At 38.3% G+C, this 25,156-nt stretch overlaps 2 protein-coding genes across 5 annotated transcripts in view; one reads left to right on the forward strand and one right to left on the reverse strand.

The window, feature by feature from the left end:
* The window catches only part of CMSS1 (cms1 ribosomal small subunit homolog), a 239,393-nt gene that overhangs the window by 176 nt on the left and 214,061 nt on the right, over nucleotides 1–25,156 (forward strand). The window lies entirely within an intron of this gene.
* Nucleotides 1,579–25,156, reverse strand: part of FILIP1L (filamin A interacting protein 1 like) — a 205,311-nt gene continuing 181,733 nt past the window's right edge. For 3 of the 4 annotated variants that reach the window (XM_083820329.1, XM_083820330.1, XM_083820331.1), the window contains one exon: nucleotides 17,181–20,311. In XM_083820329.1, the coding sequence (XP_083676455.1) occupies nucleotides 17,539–20,311 (2,773 nt within the window). In that variant the 3' untranslated portion in view covers nucleotides 17,181–17,538. Of the gene's footprint in view, nucleotides 3,931–5,215; nucleotides 5,401–17,180; nucleotides 20,312–25,156 lie in introns of those variants that run through there. The other variant, XM_083820332.1, reaches the window with a different exon arrangement.

The raw sequence follows: 25,156 nt of genomic DNA on the forward strand, positions 1-25,156 counted from the left end.
CCGCGCCCCCCGCCTCTCCCTCCTCGGCTTGTAGCGCCCTGCTCCCGGTTTTCCCCTCTCGCGGGTGTATTTTTTAATGTTTATTTTCCCGTTCTCTTTTATGCGTCTTCCCCACGGGGATTTTCTGGTGACCTCCGCAGCCGGGCATGCCTGAGCTCTGGCCCGTCAGAGCCGGGGCAGTCAGGGGGAGAAACGGCAGCAGCGAATATAAGCACTTGGGGAACTGCAGGAATTCGCCCCAAAAAGTGGATTTAAACAGACTTAAAACAGACCCTCCTGTGGAGGGAGCTGCTTGCTCCAGGAGCCTCTTGCTGTGGGTTCGGGGGCTAGCAGCGCACTGCAAGTATTTAGGCTCTGAACTGTGTTTTATTCCAAAATGAGAGCATTTGACGTTGCTTAATGTGTGCTGGTATGCATAAGGGAGGTTAGTTATAGTTCTGAAAGACTTTGGAAGTAGTAAACCTGTGTAGAGCCTGTGGAGGGAAAATACGTGTGGTACTTGAAGAGGGAGCATCACCCACGTGTTGGCTGGGGCATCTCCTATCCCCCTTGCCATGTCTTACGGCAAAAGGGCACTTATTTTCTCTAGTGATTTGTCTTTGGAGTATGCTATTAGGGTTGATTTGTCTATTTTCTTGATGATAAATATCTGTCTCTTACGCCCGGCATCTTAAATCAGTGGATCTTGTAGTGCTTTACAGAAAAGATATACAATACCCAAGTTCTCTTTTTTCGTTGCATTCATAATGTGGAGATGTATTGTGGAAATCTAGGTAGGTCGAGGCAACTAAAAATTATTATAAGAATATTAGTAGGAGCTGAAGATATCTGTAGCTCTGGATAGACTCCAGGTACTAAACCTTCCAGTGTCTTGATTTCCTAGGTCACCAACTTCCTGTGAAAAGGTACTTGGAGTATATTTTAAGAGAAGTAACGTATGTATATAAAATAAAGAGGGGTCACAAGCCCCTTGAGGCTGCTGAGCATTCCGTTTTTATTCTTAGTCTCATATATGTTCCTTAAGCAGTTCCTGTTCCCATGGTAAATGCTGTAAGGGATTTAGGACTCTGGAATGGAAGAGCTCCCAAAGGGCCTATTTGATCATTCTGCCAACCAGAGGTTATCTTTGTGGTGGCTGGTAAACTGATTTTTTTATTATTATTATTTATTGTTGACAGCTTTCCTTTAGAAACTCGATACAAATCAGAAATACGTTTATTCACTTGAATGATAAACTTTTGACATGCTGGGTAAACCATCAGACTTTGAGATGAGACTGTGAATCCCAACTTTTTCAGTTATATACAACTCCTCAAGATTTTTGCAATTGCACTGTTGAGCCACTAAAATAATTCAGGTGAGGAAACACCTCTAGAGATGTCTAAGCCAGCTTTTAGCGCTGCGTGTTGTTTACTCTAAGAACATTCTGTGGATGCTTCCCTACTTGTGATTGTGGGAGAATGTTGTGCAAACCGCGTGTATCTGGACTCTGCTGTCCAGATCCCACCTCTGTGAACTTGTTGACATGTTCTTTATGTGGAGCCTGTTGTATTAAGTTGACACAAGCCATCAGCAAACTAAGAAGATCATGTGTTATTTTTATTTTGTGTTACTGCTCCTCATGTACAACAGACGTAAAATCAAATGTTCATTTGAACTGCATCGTATGGACAGGGTTTACAAAGTACAGTGTAAGCAGAAATACAAGAATATATTTTTCCATTAGTGCTTTTGACAGATTTGATCATGTTTAGTTCTGTAAAATATGAAATTAGCTTAGAAAAACTCTCCAACTTTGACCTATTTTAAAAAGCATCTCTGCCACAATGGTAGGTAGAAGCAGAAGAATTTGAAATATGTACTTGAAATACTGACCTTTTGCCAAGTCCCTTAAGACTAGCCCTAGAATAAAACCTGACCAATGGAATATTCATCCAAATAACCTATCCCTCGTAAGTGTATTTAAGTGTCTTTGATTTTAGTGACTTGTACTTAGAAGATGCTACTTCTAAGATAAAGTGTGTGAAAAATGTTCAGACTTGCTTAAAGGGGAGGAAAATATGAGATACATATCCTAATATACAGATATAAGAGTAACTCCTAATCTGTTTTTGTCCACATCATTAGAAATCATTAGTTTAGAGTCTGTATTAAAAATTGAAGGTAGTTACTCTCACTTTTGAGGCATGAATGTTTACCGTGCTACAGGGGGTTTATAGATGTTTAAAAAAAAAAAAAAAAACAAAACTGAAGGGATTAGCCATCTATTTACCTTGCCACATGACACAAACCAACTTGCCAAATAACTTCTTCAGCAAACCTTTCTCTTTGAGAGATATGGAGAGAGGGTGGTTAGGGATTATTGTCTGTTTATTAGTTTTGTTTAGTGTTGCACATGTCCCAAGTTGTGTAAACGCAGGGTTTCCTCCACTCGCTTTGACCAGTTTATGCCACAATTGCATCCATTATTGAATATTATTTTTGTATTGCATTCAGAACTGTACGGGAGAGGTTAAGGAATACTCAGGAATTTGTTTAGTACTGGTGCAGGATGCTAGCTGTTTCCTTTTCTCTCCATGAACAGAAAGAGCACTCCTCACAGGCGCTATAAATGTTCTTGTCTTTCCTGTAGCCAGCGTGCCAAATCTACTGAGTAGTTTGAGGGATAGATGTCTGTTTTCCAGAAATTCTTCCAGTTACCTCTTTCTCTGTTACCACTCCTTGTCTTTCATTCTCCCATGCTTTCTTTGCCTCCCTTAATCCCATAAGACTGTAGCATCCGCCTCTGGCAGGATTTTTTATGTCCTTAAGTAAGAGCCTATGTGGGTTGCGTCCCTTTTACATAGAAATGATTTGTGTCATCCCAAGACAGAGCGAAAGACGGGAAAACTATTTTATGTCAGCAGTACAAATAGGTGAGAAGTATAGCATGGTGCTATGGGTGATGATCTGACAGCACTTGAGAGGTCCTTCTGTGCTCTAAAGCAGGATTTAATTTCTTGTGCCAGAAGTTTTTATTTTCTTTCGGTAGGCAGGCAATGAAGGCTGCCATTGATAAACAGCATCAATTTGTAATGTCGGATTTGCAGCTACTGAGGAGCAGACCGATCATTGTAGCACATTTGGTGAGAGTTTTGTGGGCTTGATTTGGAGCTGAGATCTGTTGGCGGATCTGCATGTGGAGAGTTTTGTCTTTGCGTTGGCTCATCCGTGAGTTGCTGTCCCTTCAGACAAATGCTGTTCTCGTGCTGAAGCTCCTTCTTGCATCTCTCTGGTAAGCATGCGAAGTTGACACCTGCTTTTTCAACATTGTTTTGCTTCTTCACACGTACACATACTTGTTCTGCAACTTGCAGAGCACCTAATAGGGTGCTTCTGTGAACTTTATTTGGATCTGAGCATATGTCACACATAGCCTCAGAACTTTATCGTTACCTCCAGCTTTAGTGAATTACATTTGAAGGCTTCTCTTTTTAATATAGAAGAGTCTCTTTTCAATTTCTGCTCTTTGCCACAAATGTGTCTTGTAGGGCACGTGCTGAAATAACTTTTCAGTAGACTGATCTTTTTAAACCTTCCCTTTCTTAAGTACCCATGGAGAATTTCTTGTGGAGCTGTTGAGGGAGGCATGGGTTTCTGTTGTGGGTTTGTAAAAATAGTCACGCAGGAGTGCTAATGTGGTGTACTGCCTCAGTGGCTAAGTTAAACTTTTAGCTGTGAAATAAAAGGGAGAGAAATTGGGTAACTGAATGCATCAAAATCTCTCTTTGCTTCAGCAAAACAGTCCCAGTTCTGTCTGTGGTGCTGTGATCACTACCAGCTTTGGCTTTATTTAGGAATTAGGATTTGGCAGTTCTTAAAGAAAGACCTATGTGAAAGGAGCTTTCCCACAAATTATCAGTTGAGCCATTTAGACTGTTGGAATGCACTCTGTTAGGGGAAGAAGAATGAGGGAGACATTAATACCAGGGAAATAAACTAATCTTTATGTTCTAAAACAGTAACTGATGTTAGCTGGTATTACAGAATTCCTGTGGGGGAGTTACTTACAGTAATAGTATGTCGTTAGTTTTATACTTTATAAAATGGAACAGTCAGCAATTTTCTTGTTAGAGCAACAATTGCCATTTTACAGAAAATTGAAAACGACAAACCTGGAGCCTCTTCTGATGTTTTGATTTTTTTGTGTGTGCGCGCGCATTGGCTGAAAGGAAACTTGAATGATTTTTTAAAGTCCTTTAAAGAAGGTATACTTTAAGAAAAAAGGAATATGCTAACTTATTTCGTGGGTGATCTAATCCTACTTCTGCAAAGAATTAGTTGGTTGAAAAAACTTCACTAAGTTATGACTGCTGCTATTTATTTTACGTGATTGTGAGCAGTTGTGAGGAAGGGCAAAATTGTAGAAGGCTGCAGAAACAGAGTTGCATTTCTTTCAAGTCACAACATACTGTTTGTACTTGACACAAATTTTGATCAGTTCCAACAAATACAGTTTAAGTGAACTGAAAACTAAATACTATAGTCCAAATAAAAGGGTAAAAGTTAATATAGCTAATACAAACAACATCCATCTCAACTCTTGCATCTGTTTTTGAAAGGTAACATCTGTGTGAATGCAAGTGGGGCTAATCATGCTAATTAACTCATTGAGGAGAGAATTGTTCACCTTCAAGTCATGTTTCTAAAGTGATGCTTGGCACAGCAAGGAGCTCTTTATTTCTTGCATTTCTATGTAATTTAAGAGTAGATTTTTTCCATTCCTCTCTTCATTCTATCTTTACTAGCTACCATAAAATATCCATGCTAAAACACTTTTTTTTACTAGACCAACTTTGAAAGCAGAACAACTCCTCCTTTAACCCTGCTTCATTTAGTTTATCGTGTACTTGTATAAATCTACAGAAACATTAATACTGCTATTTGTGAAATATATAAAAAAACAAATTTATAATAGAAACTTATTTGTATCTCATTTGCTTTCCCACTGTGGGGGACAAATTGTGGAATGACACCAGAAAAACAAGAGCAGAGCTTGGTCCCAGCAGACACGCACTCAGCTTTGGTTCTTAAGAATTTGGCTATCTCTTGCTGTCCTGTGGTTGGTGCCCGTTAATGCGCTGTGCGGATGATTTCCCCCAATGGAAATAACTGCTACTGAGGTTCAGATTTTCTTTGATCTATGACAGTAAAATGGATTTAAGCAATTATTTACCTTCTCCCTCCACTTTGAAGGCAGGTTTTAGACACAGTCCTTATAATATGTAGCTTTCCAGAACTGCTGTCTTGGAGTGGTTTGTTGAGATGTCCAGTGGGAATTTTGACAGGTAGTTTAGTTGTGGTTGTAGGCTTTGGTTTGGGGATCCGAGTCGGAATTGATTGACGGAATGCATCAGTGATCTTGAAATAAACCAAGAAAGTAGTCATGTTAGGGATGAGAGGCTGGTTGTATACTTAGCTCTTCACTGTTCTTTCCACTTCATGTAACTAAACACTTACATATACCTTTTGTAGTTAAACAACAGAGTAAAAGTTCACTGATGATTTAACAAACAAACAAACCAAACAAAAACAAAAACAAAAAAACATGGAAATGTTGCTCAAATGAGGATGGTAGAAAACAGCATAGAAACTTTGGTCAATCGAGTGTGAACGAGAATGAGCTGGACAAAAACAACTTTTGAGAAACAACTTCTAGTGGCCAACCATGTCTGTCTGGAATAAATAAATATTTAAATTTATCAGACTTCAAAAGCCTATGATTTGGCTGTAGACAACTGAATTTCTTGAAAGAACAAAGTAGGAGTGGAAAAGCTGATGTCAATTTTTTGTGTGTGTTCAGCATGGAGGACTTGGGGGAAATTTTTGCACATCACAGATGTGCTTAATGGATCCTGAATAGGAAAAAAATAACCTGGATTCACTGAAGTTTCAGAAGAGATAGAAAGCATAGTAGTAATCTTTAAGAACGATGTGGTAATTTTCCAAGAATTCAAAAAGGAGATTATTTTTGAAATTGCTGAATTATTAGCAGTGGTGTGCAATCTACTACTGAAATTGCTTGTGGGGCTAGAGGAATGTGATGCGACTTGTAGAGGTATTGGTAATTATAACAGCTGAGCTGGTCAAGCTATAGAAATGACAATAAGGAACAGCATGTGCACCCACACGGTTACTGATTTTGCAACCCACAGTTCTTGGCAAGGATGATGTTGTTTTGAGTACCTGTTAGATACATAAGCACATGGCATCAGATGGCCCAATAACGAGCGAGGCAGTGTCTGAAGCTAGGCACTCGAACTGTTAAATTGTCAATAGTGTTAAATTGTTTGGGTGGTGTGTGACCTGGATTTAACTCTGGAACAATTCACAGGCGTAGTTTGGGAGCTAGCCCAGAGGAGGGTTAATTCAGAGTAGGTAGTTTGCAGCTGGCTCACCTGTTCTGGAGCGTCAGGGAGTTTCTTACAGTTTGAGTTGACTGTGCATTACTGTCTGAGGGATGGACATAGATGCCTTTAACTTACTGGTATGGACATGGCTATGTTATATTTTGATTTAAAAAATATAAATATATATTAAAAAAAAAACAAACTGGTAGTGGTCACGTAACAAAAGAATCTTGGGAGAACAGAGTTTCTGTGGAAAAAGTAGGAAAGTTACTGTGTTTAAAAAGTGGCAAATGGATAGGAAGCAAAGTTTACAATCAGTTTTAAGAATATGGTGGTAACATTTGAACATGATAGAGACCCATGGTATTTAACTTTTCCCCTATGCAGTCTATGAATATGTTAGTACTGAGCTAATGATGCTTGCATAGGGTATAAAAGGGAGGATGTTAGAGCAAAGAGTTTATGGTAATCTCCACTACTGAATAGCGAAGTGATAAACTGTATGTCAATTCAACGTTAAAAAGTGCAAAATAACATGTATGGGGAAAGTTAGTTTGCATACTAAACTATATATACTATATTTACTATATGTAAATATATTTATTGTGACTCAGAAGACAGGTCCTGGAGTCACTGTAAATGGTCCTAAGTATTCAGCAACGGGCAGTTGTCAAACATAACAAGCACGTTTGGAATTATTATGAAAGGTATAGAAGAAAACATAAAACATAATTTTCTAGTGTGTAAATCTGAACCATACCTACATGGTTTTGCAGAATTTTGTCTCAACAGCTCAGAATTGTGTATAACAGAATGCAGGAAAAGGTGGCAAAGATGGTCAGTTATGGAATGGCTTCTGCATACAGAGTGACAACATACGCTGAAGCTTTTCAGATTGGAAAATAGATTGTGGAGATGAAAAGCAAACAGGAGAAGCTTGCATTATTCCTAGTTCATTGATGGTGAATAGGGGAATTCACTCTTTCTAGATGTACTTGAGAGGGCATAGACTGAAAGTATCAAAAGGCAAGTAAAAGGTCAGTAAAAGGAAGTGTTCTCCCTTGTTAGTGAACTAAAACTCATTGGGACAGGCAGGCAAGGTGATGGTGTAAAGTGCTTTGGAGAGAGTTCAGACTGATCCAGGGAGTTCATCAAGGGCTGCTAAACATAAAGGCTTGATGCAGGTTTCAGCCAAGGAGAGCGCCAAGTTGTAGACTGCTAGAAGCTTGGCATGCTACTCTGCTCACCTGGTACTTTAGCTTTTTTTTGTAAGCATTTACTGCTTGTCACTGCTGAAGTTGAGATGCGTAGATCCTGGGTCTGATAGTGCATGACTTATTTCATGTTTTTATTTTTGGAATTAGAAAGTATCGATTTTTAGCTTTTGTTTATACGTTGAGAAAAAGTGTTTGGTCTTGAAAATGAAAAGGAAAAAGATGGGTTTTTTTTGCTTTGCGGTCGTTGAAAGATTTTACCTCTAGGTGGCAGCAAAGTTTGTGGGTTTTGTGATGCATCACTATCTTCGCTAGAACTGAACTAAAACTTGTGATTAAATGCTGAATTAAAAAAAATAGCATGCACTTGTAAGATAATCTTGGATTTTATCACTCAGATTGTTAGTGTGCAAGGGAAAAAACTCTAAACCAACAGAATTTATTTTATTTAAATTCTCAAAGGCACTGCAAAGGTAAAAGGGGTGGGTGTTGGAGGGGGATAATTGTATTACTGTTGTATGAGTATCCTTGAGCACTGACTTGATACGGTTTTTCTTCTGGCTTTGTGGCATGATTTGGTAGATAAGGCACAGTATTGAGAATAAAACATTTGGATGTACTATTTCTGGAGGTGCTACTATCTGCTATGAATTTAGAAAATATATAGAATGTGTGTGCCTCAGTTTCCTAATTATAAAACAAATTACCCATCATTTGCCAAGCATACTGAGATGAATAGATTAAAAAGTATTTATATAAAGTCTTGCGTGCTCAAGTGTGATTGTATCACTAAGTAAGTGGTGTCTCTTTTGTTGTCTCTTTTGGCTTTGTTTTTTGGAGAAGCATTCCAGTTTAGAGATTCTATATAGTACAAAGCAGTTGGAGGATTCTGCCTGTATTTGGTTGAATGATATTGTTAGTACTTGAAGAAAGTATTTGTAGGCTGAAATCTTTATAGATGTTGTGCATCTAACTGTTTTCCAGATGCTCAAGTCTTATTAAAACAGCAGGAAGTCAGGTGTGAAAATACCCCTGTACTCTATCCTTTGGTTTGTGCCAGTTCATTGTTCATTCATCAGTTTGTTTCCATTTCATTAAAACCATCATTTACAACGTGGCCTTCAGAGCAGTCAGATTTCATCTCAACAAAAAAATTTTGATGATTCAAAATGATGCTCTGTTTTGCAGTTATCAGTGACACCACTGAATACATCTAAATTATTACTGCTTAGCACTGAATGTTGCATTAGAAACTGATCGCTTTTTCAGGGTTTACTTACAGTCCAAATAACTAAAATGGTGTAATTCCTGGCATATGTGCTGTTTTTTAGGAAGACCTATATTACTAAAAAAACTATGTGTAGATATTGGTGGTGTTTTCAATTTGATCTTTCACTCTTTTATCTGTTTGTGGGAAGTCTGTGTGCGTACCAAGAGTCTCCTCAAATCTCTTCAACCCTTTCTACCAATTTCTACCAAATCTTCGAGATGAATGGTTTTCAGTCTACCTGATTCTTTTCTGCCACCCACTTGTTTCCTGAATTTGTCTGCTCTGTTCATCGTCTGTGTTAAGTTAAAGCTCCTTAAGTCCTCATCTGTAAGCCTTTTTTTATATTTGCTATCTTTCTAAGTGGCAGAAGAGGAAACAAGATGTTTATCTTTCAAAAACCAAGCTGAACTGCCTTTTGTGCTCTGGAGAGGCCTTTCTAATTCCCATCAGTGCTCTCAAACCACTCCTAGAAACTAAATGTTTCCCAGGAGTTACCTAGCTGGGATTTTAGCAGCTGTGTGGTTTTCCTTTATTTAATGTGTGTAAACAACAGTTAGGTAAGTATAGGCAAATGATAACAACAACAACAAAAGCAACAAAAAACCGTGCTTTTGAAATGAGCAGGTTATGCAACATGTCTGTCAACCTAACAGTGTTATATTAGTTTTAGGTGTTAGATTCAGAAAATATCAAAGTTTTTGCCAGTAGTGTTTAGGGTTGTAGAAATAAGTAGTTAAAGCAATGTTCTAAGAATCAAGAAGAATATAGTTTCATAAGGATCTTTTAACTTAGTTTTAAATTGACTTCTGAAATAGATTTAATCACTTGGAGTAGGAACTGGCAGGAGAAAGGGTATTACAGTGAGAACTTGTATGCTGTGCGTGTGTTTGTTATTCCATGGTGAAACGGCATCAGGTACTTCAGAGACTGGGACAAAGGCTTCATGGGTGACAGCTGTCAAATTCCACATGCAAGAGTGAAAACGTCCTTTCTCAATTTCAGGAAGTCAGCTGTGAAGCTCTAAAATACTAGGATTTATATTCCATACACACTTTTCCCCAAGGGCACAGGGGTAGCTTATGTTACTTACGTGGGCTGTCGGGTATTCTGCCACAATACAGTGCTTGCTGTCTGGGGAGTGGGCTAAGGCAGGTGTGTGTGCAGGCATCAAGGAGGGAAAATTCATGCTCTTCGGGTAGTTCTAATGCCTTTGATCCTGATCTTATTTTTCTCTAGAAGTATGATGCATGCTTTGCCTCCTGTTTGAAATGTATCTGTTTAAATAGAGGGGAGCACTTCTTCTGTAGGCTTTCTTATTTGTTTTTCTAGTGTCATTGTAGAACTTGATCGAGGAGAAATAACTTTAGATTGGGTTCGTACCCACTGCGTAAATTTTTAGTCGAAGAAATTTGAGTGGTAGAGAATCATTTGCAACTTAAACAAAAGTGGCCAGAGGGTGGTGCTGAAGATCCTTTACACAGAAATCCAAACGTGCATAAGGTGCTTTTTGCCAGACTGCAGTTTGTTCCTAGATGATTGAATGCAGTTGGACCAAAAGCCAGGTCTGCAAGTGAGGATGAGTTACAGTTAAGTGGCAAAGCTAAATATTCCTTTTGGTGTCCAAACAAGATGGTTTTCAGCTGAGACTGTTCAATTGCACAGAGCATTTGAGTATTTCCTTGTCTTTCACTAGGATGTGGCATATGTCTTCTGGGAATCCAGTGGGGAAATTCTCAGTTGCTCTGTGCTTCCTTTTATGTGACTGGTTTGTGTATGTGACTATATTCAGATGTGTGAGCAGGATAAGTAAACCTTACACTTACTGATGTTGTTAAGACCTTAGGCAGGGTATTGTCTGGCTTGGGGCACTGCATTTTCAGAAATGTACACACCACTATAAATAGCTGTGCAGAGGGAAAATAATTAGTAATCTGTACAGTAGTAGTACTCATCGAGCTATTAGGTGGGAAAACAATTGGGTTTGTTTAATCTGGAGAAAATAAAACTGAAGAAAGATATGTTAACTATCTTCTAATATGTGAAAGGCTGCTGCAGAGAAAATAGTTCTCCAAGTCCAGTGGAGGGATAGGAAACAAAAACTGGATTTCAATTTCAGCAAAAGAAATCTAGTTTAGAAATTTGCAAGATTTTTAATGGCAAGGATGTTTCAACCCTGTTATAGATACCTGGGGTAACTGGGAAATTGTTATCATTGCAGGAAGTTAAGAACAGGATGAGCCAGGGGAAGGGTTTAGGTCAAATTGCAACAAGAAAATGGGACCTCAGGATGTTTTTCAGCCTTTCTAAGCTCAGTTTTCTACCATTTCTACTATTTTTCTGATATTGGGCCTGTTATAGGACTCATGATTTCAACAATATAAACTACTAGACAAAAAAATTTCTATTAAAATCAGAAGTAATTTCCATACATGCGACATGATTTGTGCTCATGTGTCCAAATGTGCCACTATGATGTTATTTCCTGAACACCAAGTTTAAATCTACTTTAAACTAGGGAAAGGTGGGTAAAAGAAACAGGGTTGGGCAGAGTTGGAGGCAGACTTGGCATTCATAATTACTGAAATTCTGTCACATGCCCTGCTTTTCTTAGGACATGTAGGACATGTCTTCACTGGGAAATATGATAATCCCTAAACATTAGGTAGGTGAAAGTTGTTTTTTTTTTTTTTTTTTAGTAGATAATTGACAAGTTGCGGGGGAAGGTGAGGTTGTCAAGGGTCAACTCGTGTAGGACAAAGATTGCCCTGGAACCAATAGATCAGCACTGAAAGGCAGCTTCCTGTTCCTGAAATGGACAGTTGCCTGTTGCTCTTCTCTTTGCGCCTTGAAAAAAGAAGGCACCATATTAGGGCACTGTCTCCAAGAAGAAATAGTATATGGCCTTTTTGAAGACTCCTGAACACCCTGCGATATTGATTGTGCCCAGGAGAGGACAGTGCTGACACACAAATGTTTCTGGCGGTGCTTAAAAATTAGTATATTTGTACAATACATTATTTTACAAATATGTATGAGATCATCAGTTCTCTTGGTTTGGATCTGCCATTTGTGGAGTAAGTCTTGACAGTGGGTCATATTCTGCACAGACTGTGAGCAGCTAGGGATAGATGTGTTTATGCATTTTTAAGTGTCCACCTTTTCTGGATGTGTGAAAACATACCTACAGACACCTTTGAACATGAAAGCACGCTTGTGCTCCGCATGGAGGAGGTAAAAGAACCCTGTGCTTTTACCATCAGGGCCTTTTTTCTGTCTGGGAGCAGGCTATTTGCACCTGTGGAGATCACATTTAAAGGTGTGTTAATCAGAGGCCTATTTTTAAATATAAATATAAAAATTATGTAATTGATAAATACATACAATATAATTTATATGTATAACTATATATATTATACACATATAAAAATACTCAACTTTTGTCCATCCTAGGTTGGTGTTTCTACAGGATAAAAACATCACCTAGAACGGTTTGAGTATGAGACACTCAAGGATAGGAAGTTCTGGATTCTTGTCATGACTGGAAGTGCCTTGCTGTGCCTTTACACAAGTCAATTAACTTCTTCCCTGTATTTTTTTTCTCTTCTCAGCTGTAAAGTGAGAGTCATTTTTTGTTAAAGCCCCAAAAGGCTTTTAGTAGGAATGAGTGGTTGCGCATCTGGAGTGCTTTGTGATGTATAGGCAGGCTAGACTGCGTCTCTTCAGAGCATAGTGGTAGCACCTCAGGAGATAAGACCAGGGCTTTGGCAGCAACTGCATTACGAAGGGTGCTGGTCCCTTGTTGCTTGCCCCTTCAGTTGTGCTGATGTAGCTGTTTGTAGAGCTGTGCTGTGAAATTAATCCCATTTTATCTTTTGGTTTGTTTGTTTCCAATCCAAGTTAGTTTCTTAACCTGCTTCGCAGTGCTCCTGAACAGTAATAACAGCGTAACTGAACGGCCGGGTCCTGTGGTATGGGACGTGGTGGGGTACGAGTCGGGAAGGAGCTGCTTTTGGCTATCCTTGTATGAAGGCGCCGGGGAGTGGAGAGTCGCTGATTAAAACGGATCTTTCCTGCTGTACTCAAAATCTGCTTCCCAAGATCAATTTTGCTTAGTATTCTGGGGAGAATCACATGCAATTGGCAGCTCTGATATTTGAGGCCTACTGAATGCCCACAGAAGGATGGAGCACTGGGTGATGGATGTGCTAGCAGAGAGCATTTGGCTACATCTTGGGGCCACTGACTGCAGTTTTGTGAAAACAGTCCCTTATTCTTAAATTTTTAAGGTCAGTCTTTTCCTTGAGCAATTTCCCACTTACAGTACTTGGTGTTAATTTTAAAATGCCTTTATACACCCACTCATGCTGAGCCTGAACCATAAGATCTTTTTCTCTTCTGTTTCTTGGTAACATAATGTTTTGGTAGTCTTTGCTTAAGCCTAGAGATTAGGCAGTTTTCAGTTTTTGTTTTGCATGTCTCAGTATCTGTTTCCTAGGGACAAAGTCCCTAGGAAAATGGTTACTCCATTTCCATCACCTAACCCTGCAGCATCCTTTCAATCTTAATCAGAAAGTAATACTGTACAATTCTGTTTCTGATTATTTTTCCTCAGTGTGGGAAACGTGCCTTTTTAAGCCTTGCATGAGATGCTTGCGTAGAGCTCTTCTCTTACAGCCTTGCATTCTGTCCCCAGGCACCATATTCACATTATTTACTATACTTTGAACTGGGAAAACTAGCTGACTGCTCCTGTAATTTTTGTTAAACTTATTCATTAATTAGCTACTTGAGGGAATGGTTTATTTTTTTTTTAACTTGAAGTAGTGCCTCTCAGTTGACAGATGGGCACTCTGCTCTCAATACCATTATTGGTTCTTATTCTCTTCTTTTTTTTATTTTCCTCCCTTCCCTTCCCTTTCCTCATCTGTCCTCCCTGTAAGGACAAAAATTATAAACGTTTCAAAGGAAATATTTAATCACATAAACAGAATAACTCAGAAATGCCGGGCACTGAACTGTAGGTGCTGCCCTTGCTTGTGTTCTTTTGCTTACTGAGCTAAAACTGAAAAGAGCAAGGAAAGTGAGCTTGATAACTTCGCTATTTCTTTTATCATCTAATTCTCCCTTTCTGTTCCTGAAGACTTTTCCTTCTCCCCTGGATGTCAAAATTTTTAGATTTGAGGGGAATTGTTTGCTAAGAATTTTGGAAAAGGGAAGGGTTGATATTATGATCGGCTGAAAACTGTTCTTATGCACTATTTCAGTTTAATCCCTCTGATATATAAATATATATATATATAATTTTTTGTGACCATATTTTGCTTTATAATTCATTTGTATCACTATTGTAAGTAAGTACCTGTCATATTTTAGGCTTTGGGGCAAACATTGAAAACAAAAGTGTCTCATCCTCCAAGATTAAAACAGCAATACTTACCACCTGGAATGCATCAGAGTCCTAGAAAAATTGTCTTACTTGGTTGAAATTTAATATGATTATGCTTGATGTTTCTGTTCAGTGTTTAAATCAATTTACAGACAGATCATTTAATTTTTTTCCTTGCTCTGTTGCCTTCTCTATGCCTGCTAAGGAAGTAGGTGAATATTCCCCCTCAGTAAAAGAGAAATCACCTGAAATACGGAGTGGTTTTGGACAGCTTGAAGTAAACTTGTAAATACGTGATTTCAGTCCCTAAGCTGTGCTTTCCATTGTTACGATGAAATTACAGCTAACTTATTTCTGTTCAAACAGCTGAGTAAGTTTCAGCTCTCAGCAACATCCAAGCATGTATTTTCCCTGCTGTATGTTTTGAAACAGATCTTGAGAATTTGAATAGGATGAACAGGCTTTATTCTGTAAACCTTAATTTAAGGCAAAATAGTAATTTCATTTTTCATCTGCTGAAATCAATGACAAAAACTGGTGTGAAGTCAGTGAAGGTCTATAAATAGATTGTTTAATTAGCAGAGGAATATAAGTATCCCTTCATAAAGGTGTGTTTTTTAGGAAACATATCAAGTTCATTTACAGGTAATGGTGATGCTTCTTATTAAGACATTAGCAGAATGTCTTAATAAGTATTAGGAGAGTAGCAGAAGAACTGTCCTGTTTAATAATTAACCTGCAAAGTGGTGTGAACTCTGGCCTAGGTTTTGTATTGAAAACATCTTTTAAACTCTGAATGTCCTTATTCATAATAGCTTGGGAATTGTCCAAAGGACTAAGTGTGCTTGTTGGTATTATGTCCTGATTTGTGCTTATCTTTTACAAGGCATTGTAATAGATGGCCAGGTGGTTAATAATCAACACATTTCTGTACACTTGGAACGCAGGTATAAAATGAGATATTTGTTTCTACACGATTTTAACATCCAATAGAAGAAAATGCTTTTGTTTCTCAGGGACAAGATTTCATTTAATTTCTAGGAAATCTGACGTCTGTTACTCAGGGCACAGTTACTCAGTACCACGCTTATAGCATGTCCCTTGAGAGATCTTGGGTATGGATCAATAGAACATGCAGTACAGAGAATGTGTTTTGAATGGACTGCTTTTGCTTTTTAATTTTGGCCGAGCCTTTCAGTTAATAATGTGTAAGCTGAATGTAGTAAATTAACTTGTACATATAATTGGCACACTCTAAAATTATAATAATCTTGACTTGCCTGAGTGCTGGGTACTGTCTTCATCAGTAACTTTTGCTGAAATTGGTGGGAGCCAACTTGCAATTTGCTCTGCAGGATAAGACCATTCATTTCTTCTGTACCGGCTCTTAATCAGATCTCACTTTTGCAGTCAGTGAAGATAAAAGTGAGACAAACCAAGTGGGAAGGACATCTTGCAAAGCCCAATTATCTGATACAGCATCTGTTGAAGCTGTGCATGACACTAAGCTAGGCCTGTGCAGTTCCACGTTTTGACTTAAAAATTTCCGCTGCTCAGCTGTAGTACACTTGTTATATCCAGTTCTATGACAAAATCTGTAACTTAATTTTTCTTCCCATTGTTGATTATACTGAAGTGTGTATGGGTGATGGGTTTTGATTTTCAGTAGAAGCTGTTCCTTCTAAAATCAGCTATTACCTACAGCTGTAATCATTTAGATTCCAGTCTGAAAAAAAGTCCCTTTCTTACGTTAAAGCATGTACCAAAGTCCTTTGCTGAATCAATTGCTAGGTTGTACTGCAGAAATGTGTGTTGTTTTTTTTTACACTACGTAATGTAAACAAGAATAAAGATATGGGTTTAGTGAATAGGGGCTTTATGCTTGCATGCAGACTTCCTTGTTGATAAGGAGGTTTGATTTTTATCCTCCCCCAAAGAGCATGAGATACATAGGCATTTAACTTCTTTAGAATAAGAATCTGACTCTCCAATTTGATTTTTTTTTTTTCATGACAGCTTTTGAAAAAAGAGATATCCGAAAGTGTTTTTTGGCTTGATTTACATTCAGTGGGAAAGTTGGTCCACTAGTAGCAGCATCTTCTGGAAGGTTAGGATTTTGTGCTTGGCCCACAAGTAAACTGAGGGCAGCAATGTTTATGTTGTTGTCCTTTTCCTAGGCACTAATACTGTATTCATCACTGAAATATCTTAACCTGTTTTCTCTGTGCTGTATGGTACTGCAATTTACTGTGGTCCTAGAGGTCTGTGTGTTTGGAGAGAGGATCTAGTACTACTTCTTAATGATTCTGTCTTCCTCTGCCTATTATACAAAAAATGTGGCATGCCATAGTTTGCTAATCTTGTTTCTTCTTCAGTGTACCCGTCTTGTGTATAGCGTGTTGGACTGATAGTGAGGAGCAAAGATGAAATTCGAGTATTATGTGTGAGTTCATTCTGAGCGAATTGTTTAGGAAACTAAGTGTTGCTGTTAATTGTTTTATGAGGTGCCTAGATGATGGTAGTTTTTCTGCTGTATTGGAAAAGAAACACATGCCTTGTTTGAATAGTTTTCTGATGTAGGCATCTGAATCCAGTTCAGTTATAAGAAAGGTTTACAGGAGGGTATTAAAAGAGTTGTAACCAAACATAGTGTTAAAAAGGTGGGGAGTAAAAGTGGTTGTTGTGGTCTGGAACATATCATTTATGCACCATAAAATCTGCAATAAGATACAATACATATTATTTTGAGTGTGTGTGTGATGTAACGATAATTATCTGAAATGAGAGGGCTAGGAGGAATTGGGAAATAGCAGGGAAGATAATGAATCAAGTCATATCTGAAGTTAGCAGGCAATATTATGGCTTAATTCAAATTCTACCATACATGCAAAAAAAATACAAACACACACAAAACCAAAAAATGTTCTGCAAGCAATGATAAAAATAATCAATTATTTACTGTTTTTGTAATGTTAAAATATTTTACCAAGGCAAGTTGCAGTCAAAAGTAATGTGAGTTATTTTGAAAATGGAAATACATAAAGATGCATTTATACAAGTGCAAGACTAAATATTTTACATAACTGTATTTCAATGAGAAGATATACAGTAAGTGCACACTTGATAACACTAAGCAGGCAAAACTTAAAGTTAGTTCCATATACTGTTGTAAAGTTCATGCACAGATCTCTCCCAAAGGAAAGGGGCTGTTCCAAATCATTCTTGCTGGGATGAAAAACAGGATGGGTTGCTGGTAAGGGTGTCAGCATGGATGGGGGGTCAGTTATAGACATTACTTACTGTAATTTGTGATTGCCGTGGGAGAGGAGTGGCTGTTGGTGTGATAGTAATACTGCTGGTGATTTTATTGGTGGGCTTACTGGGTATCCCGTTAGCTAGTGCTGGAGTTCTGTTATCTTGCACTGGGGTACAAGGGCTGACGGGCTTGGAGCTGGCGAGAGCTTGGACGTAAGGACTTCCTAAGTGGATGTGGATTTTGTTATCCTCAGTAGTTATTACACTTGATCCCGTACTGTTAGATCTCTGAAACTGCCATGACGACTGCCTGTCTGGGGATACTCTAAAAACGGCGTGCTTGGCTCCCATTTCCAAAGGCTCGGAGAGCATTTGTTCCTGAGAACTTGAGCCTGGTAAAGCCAAAGGGGACATTGTTCTTTCAGGAGTTAAAGAACCACATGAATCAGGAGTTTGAGATCTTGCAAAAGCAGCCATGGTAATGGGAGAAATGGCTTGCTCTGGGCTCATGTAACCTTCTGCTGTTTTTGATTTTACAGGCGTTAAGGAGGCGTTTTGAATAATGGTTATTCTTTGCTTGGTAGTGCCACAGTTGGGTATAACGGCTGTGCTTGTGTAGGAGTGAGGGCTTTCAGTGGTAGGACTTGTTATTTCGAGTGTTGCTGTGTTCTGTCCGTGGTCTGGAGTTACCTTTATGTGAAGAGGTTGGCCAGGGGTATGGCTTAGCACTAGGTCTCCTGTCTGTGCACAGTTTCCATTTTGCTTTTTATGGATCTTTCCGTTCTGAGGATGGTTGTCTTTGGACTTCATCCAAGGGATCCATAACTTCTTGTTCACGGCATTCGCAATGGATGAGTTGCTTTTGAAAGACACTGATTGTTCTTCCTCATTGTTGTCTTTGTCCTCGTTATCACTGTCTTCATACAGCTGTCCATTTATCACTGCTCGCTCTAAAGGCATGAGGGTTTTGTAGTCGGGTGGCTCATTGTCTGCTGGATCTGTCTGGACTTCTTTAGAAAAAACTTGCAAGTCAGAGATTCTTCTTCCATTGAGACTGGGTCTGGGGGTCTTACTGAAGCGTCTGTACTTCTCTAATTCTTTTGTGAGACTTTCCATTTCTCTTGCTAACTCCCTATTCTTATTTTCCTGCTGGGTGAGTTTCTTCTGTAAGACTGTATGATCACCTCGGAGGTGACAGATTAGGTCTTCTGTTGCCATGTACTCATGAATTTTCTCTTTCAGTGCATCTACTTCTCTGGAAAGGTGACTTGATTTAGCTTCTTCTTCTCTGAGCTTCTTAAAAAGACGCTGCTCTTGATTGGAATCGGCCTTCTCCGTTAATTTATACCTAGCCACTTCCATTTTGACAGCCTCCAGCTCCTCGGACAGGAGCTTGGCTCTGTCACGTTCATTGACATATCTTCTTTCTAGAGACTCGAATTCATCTTCAGTTTTCATAAGATCATCTTCTATGGCCTTCATTTCTTTCAGCTTTTGCTTAAGCCTCTCAACTTCTTGAGAAAGCTCTTTGATTTTGTTGTTCTCCTGCTGCAAGGAAGTGCTGGATTTAGTACTCTCCTTAAGCTTATTTTTAAGAAATTCTTTCTCGACAGCTTCCAGTGACTGAAGTCTCTTTCTTAGAATATTTACTTTGGAAGCAAGATCGCTTCCTTTCTCCTCTTCTGCCTTCAGTTTGTTTTTCAATTCATCTCTTTCTTTTGTTACACTGGATACTTTTTCCTCTGCATCAGATTTTGACTTCAGTGCCTTTTTACTTTCCTCAATAAGTTTTTCTGTAACGGACATCACCTTATTTTGTTCCACCTGAAGCTGAGAAGTTGCAGCTTGCAGCTTCTCTTCTGTTTGCTTTATTTTTTCACCCATAGTTTTTCTTTCATCCACAAGCATCACTGTTAGAGTCTTCAGCTTTGTTAAATCTTCTTTAAGCGTGAACTCAGTTTTTTCTAACTTGCTTTCGATTGCTTCAAGCTCTCCAACTCTAGCTTTTAAGCCATCCAGTTCAAGGGACAACTGCTTTGTTAACATTTTTTCTCTTTCTAGGTTGCATTTCAGGGAGTAGCATTCCTGTTTGCTTTTGTTGAAAGCATCCTCTAACTTCTCCAGCTCCATAATTCTTTTGTTGAGTTTGTCAACTTCCCCTTTGAGGTTCTTGCTCTGTGATGCTTCTTTTTCTAATTTTTTATTAAGTTCTCTGCACTGATCTTCCATTTTTATGAGCTCTTCATCTTTTCCTTCCATCTCCAGCAGTCGCTTCCGTAATTCTTCGACTTCGGACATAAGTATTGAGTTCCCATACTCTCCCTTATTTATCTTATCCCTTAGGTCTTGCAGTTCATCTTCTGCTTTCCTTAAAGATTTATTGGTCTCCTCTAGCTCATCGATTTGTCGGCTGAGAGCAGTCAGTTTTAACCGGAGCTGACGATTCTGGCTGTCTTCATTGGTTAGTTTGGCCATCATTGCTTCTTGATCTTGGGAAACCTTACTGCTTTGGGCTTGCAGCTCAGCCTCCAGCCTGCTGGCTCTCCGTTCTTCTTCTTGAACTTTTGCTTCAGCAAAAGCGAGTTTCTCATGTGCTTGGTCGGCAGAAGTGGTTAACTCTTGAATTTTTTGACTTTGTTGATTCAACTGCTCGGTGAGTCTTTGTTGTTCATCTACCACCATTAAAGCAAAGGATTTCAGTTTAGTTAATTCTTCTTTCAATTTGGCTATTTTCTTGTTGCTTTCCTTCTCTTTTTTCTCCTGATATGCTGTTTCTTGTTCAAGAAGCTTTTTCAATCTGGGGAGGAGAAATGATACCGTATTTTGTAGCCATTTTAATAGGCATTTAAAAACACACTTGAAATATTATGACATCTGCCAGATGTGCCTGAACATCTATTTGTACTTGCACCTAGAAGCAGGCCTCTCCTTGTAGTGTCATGGTGAAGTCCCCACAGGCCTTAGCTTTCTACTCAGAAATTCTTTAGTAATGGACACTTCAATACGATCATTTACACTTAATAACTTCAGTAGTTATGCATCTTTAATTACATTTTCAGCTTCTGACAGCTATCAGTGCAACACAACTGTTTGATGTTCTGCACTAGAACAATGCTGATCTTGGCTGTCTGCTGGGGCTAGGTGTGTACAGGCAGGGTTTTTTTAGAAATTTGATTATCGCAGTGCTTGAGAAATTAAATCGGTGCAGCCCTCAAGGGCAGGTATACTTTTACAGCATTATAAACCTCGTAATACCTTTAAGCTACTTATAAACCATGCTGATCTTTTATGATGTTTTATCATTAAACCTTACAGATGTTAAAGTATGTGAAGGAAATATACCCACACTAGGCTGTTAGTTGGACTCACTGATGCCAATTTCTAAACAGTACATCAGAGCAAAAAACAAACATTGTAGGTGAGTCAGTCCTCAGTGGGAATACAGGCTTTATTACCTTGTATCATAAAAAAAACAGTCAGTAGATAAGCAGGAATTTAGGTTAAGAACTTAAGGCCAAACCTTGTTGCCTGTTACGTTCAGACTTGGTCTTATATCCAAAACTTGCAGATGTGCTGAATTGCAACTCTGTTTTATATGATTCTTTAAGCTTTTCACAATGGTTTTCCAAAATCAGTGTTTACAAGTTTTTAGGTTAGCATTCAGTCTTAACCAAGATGGAACATACTTAGTTCATTAGAGACCTGCAATAAGGTTGTGCATTTGTTCATGTAACAACCTAAGAAACCTCCAAATACCTCAGATAACTACATCCTTTTGTACACTTTGTCAGGGAGATATTTGTGGAATGGATGTGAGGTATGATTAGGTTTGGGGCATCTGCCTCCTTTCAATTAGATTTTTCCCCTCAGCTGACTTATAAATTATGTTTTGATATTCAAGAATAGTCTTAAAAGCCTAGTCTGAAAGAATATGAGCACTTGTATGTTTTGCTGTTGTTCATATGTATGATACATATTCATTTTCAGAGTGCTGGTGAGGAAGGAATTGCATATCAGGGCTGTACTTCAACAAAATATCTGCTTACGCACTTGTTAGCTGAGGCCCCTTCCATCCTCTCCCCGAAAAGTGATGATGACCCTCCAGAAGTAGCTGCTGAAACATCAAGTTCCTGTTCCACAGCTGTCCCTGGTCAGTGTTGTGATGTCCAAACAGTAAGTCTTTACAGCTTTCCACTGACAAGTTCCTGTTGCAGCCATCCTTTTCGTTCAGGAAGAGCTCAGATAATGGCCTCCTTTCCACAGCTCTTTATTAGCTGCTGGCTGACTGGAGGCATATATTTCTGGGGGCTTAATAGGCTGCCTCAGCAACATCCTCTTTGGCAGCGTTGAGTTTTTTTTGCCTGGAGAGAGGAAGTCCCTGCCATTCTACAGCTGTCCATCAGACTTGTCTGGTTTGATGGGGATACTTGATAGAAATCCCTGACTATGAAATTTCTTAACGCATTCACCATCCCCACAGCTCTTATTTTAGTGCAGAAGTTGCACTATATTGAGTGTAATGTGAAAAATATTTTTTCACATTTATGTGAAAACTAGGTGGAAGGGGAAGTAACAGTAAATTGAGTTGATTTCAAAGACTCAAAGCAGCCCCGATTTCTTTACAACAGTAGATTAGTATAACGGGGGAAAATAGACATGAAAAGGTGTAAGTGGAGAGGGAGAGGTTTGTGAAATGAGCTTGGAGGAATGTTGCTGGCTGACAGAACAAGGCGACTGCGCCATCTTCAAAGGCAGCTTTTTACTGTGTTGTCAGTGTGTAAACTTTTGTCATCTTCTTAACGTTAGCTTGTTTGAGTTCTTTTTAAATAAAAAAAAACTCACACAACTCTCTCCCCTCCCCACCCTTGTCTCTGAATGCTTTAGTAGTGAAGTTCAATTGATGATTTACCGTTGCCATAGATATAAAACCATAACAGAAGCACAACTAACAATTTCATTTGGAATGAACTCAGTTTTTGCGTGTGTTAAGACACGTTAATACGGTTAGACTTGAGGTTATTAGCATATGTTTTATTTTTGCTTCCTTCGCTGTCATTTATTTTTGTTAGGCAAATTTGGCTGAATTTAATTAATTGGTGTATTATTTAGCGCTTCTTGATTAACTAGTTGATATCTCTCTGGCCAAATGATACTAATGCACAAGGGACTGATGCCCCTTAAATTGCTTTAGAAAGAACACTTTCGACCCAAATAGGAACCAGCAATCCCAAATTACATAGGAAGCTGTTTAAAATTTTGTGATTCAAATAAGAGACTTGTTTGTAAATAAATCAGTAAAGTCAGTTGACAGATGTTTGAAGGAATGATAACAGAAGTCCTTACAATGAACATGACAGGTATGTACAACTTGCATTTTTTCCTCTTTTTTTCTTTTTTTCGTTTGTTTGGTCTATAACTCCATTTCCCAAACTATGCGGAGTGCTTGTTGAAGTCTAGATTCAGGAAAGCTCTTGAGGTTCCAGACCAAGCTGAATGCTTGACTGAGGTAGTCTAAGCCAAGTTGTGATCAGCAACCATGAATTGCCATGGGTATTTGAACAAAAGTGTCTAAATTACTAAATCTGACCTATTTGTTGTATAAGCTGATAAGAATTTTCAAGAGATTTTTTTTTTGGTTGTTCCAAAAGGCTTTAGGGTATGTAGAAATGTTTCTCTTTCATTCGAAACATAAAATGCAATTTTAAAATCCTAGCAGAAATAGAAGGAAATACTTCTAACCCCTTAAATCTATAAAATCACTTCAGTGAAGTTAAATTGTGGAGCAGAGTTCAGAAGCTGTTAAAGGATTTTAATATGTTTCAAAAAAAAAAAAAGTTGTAATAAACATGTGGGATTTTTTTGGATCATGTGTCATTAAATATGCTTTTGCGCTTGTTTTTGATAGCTGTGGGATTGCAGGATGGAGACTGAATGCCTGTTTAACTTTGTCCTCACGCAAGGGTAAGCCTAGCTTTTGTCTTGTGTTATGAAGTCTGGCCATGTATATAGCAGAAAAATAAAAGTGAAAGTGTGACTTTAGATACCATAAGCAAGTTTTTGAAAAAAATAACAACAACAAAACAAACATCTTTTAAGCCACCAGGTCTCTTTGAAGGACACAGATATGTTGCATCTGAGAGAGTAGTTTTGCCAAAACCACACAAGGATCAGAAAAAGTTGACTTCAAAAATAAATAAAAGAAAGGGAACTCCCCTATCCATTAAAATATTTTTAGCATTTACATTTACAGTTTTTCATGATAAAGTAACTTCATTTTAGACAAAGGTAGGTATATCATTGGGGCAAAGTATTCACAGATAATTCCAGGCAGTTGACTTCATAGGACTACAAGAACCCTTTCTGAAACCAGGCCAGCAAAAACAGGCATTGGAAACTGTTTTTATGAACATGAATGCTAGGTAGTTAAACAGAGTCAGAGCAGTGTCTTATTACTCTTTCTTCAGAGCTTCTGTTATAAATTACTGCTTTATTGTGGCTTACTATCGTACTTGTTTGCAATACCATTTTTTTCTTCCTTAAAGAAATACGTCATCATCAGCTCTCACCTGTTCATTGTAACTGCGTTTCTCAGCATGTATGCTATAGCTTCCTGGCCTCAATACCATGTATTCAGTTGTGTTGTCTTGTTTTCTAGAGTTTTTTAAATGCTTATAGTTTCAGCTTCACTATGTTATATTTAGCAATGTGTTACTATGTGCTCTTACAAGACACCCAAAACAGCTCATTGTCTTCTTGGTGTCATGTGATACCTTTTTATTTTCAAGTGTGTTTTTCCGCTGTTGAAGGGACCTGTATTACATTGATATTGTTTAATTTGTGTTTTTACAGGACTAGAGGGGAACTGCTTTTCCTCTGAGTTTCAGGAAAACTAAAGAAAGCGTGGGAAACTGAGATTGCAAAACTTGCCTCTTAGCTTGTTCTAGAATGAATCGTTGTTCTTAGAATCATAATTTTTTTTAAAGGAATAATGTAATGATAGCTGAGTTCTTTAAGGATGCAAGTGAAAGTAGGTTCTTTTTGTTGTTGTGGTGTGTTTTTTTTTTAGTTGGACTTTTATCATTCCTTCTGCCAAAGTATTGAGATCTTAGCATATACCTGATCAGTATCAATATCTTGATATGTATGAGGTCATGCTGTAGAAATGACTAAGATTTTGAATGTTTGGGGTGCTTTTTTTAAGCCTTAAATGCCTATTTTTATCTAGCTTATGTGTTTTTTCCCCGATTAAAGATGTGGCTTACTAGAGGTTTTACAGGTTATAACATGAGGGAGACTTGCTTCTAAAGTTTTTGGATATGTACTTGAATCTCCCCCTGTACAATGCAAATAAAAATGCTAAGCTGAAAGCTTTTAAATGTAGATGAAGTCATGCTTCTTCGTCTGAGGCATTCTTCCCAGTTAGCAATAAGCCATCGTCTGGCTTTTATAATGCTTCATCATTTCTGGTAAATCTTAAAAGTTGGTGTAATTTTTGACACCAATACTGTTAAGTATTTATTTTCAGAAGAAAGCCAGCCTGTCTGTGCCTTCCATAGTTTGTGGCAGTAAAACTTGGGTTTGTTAAACTGAGTTTCTGGTGTTAGGGTGTCTATGTGTTTCTTTCCTTTGCCTACAGTTCTAC

The sequence above is a fragment of the Anser anser genome (genome assembly GCF_964211835.1).
Source record: "Anser anser genome assembly, chromosome: 1".
Lineage (NCBI taxonomy): Eukaryota > Metazoa > Chordata > Aves > Anseriformes > Anatidae > Anser > Anser anser.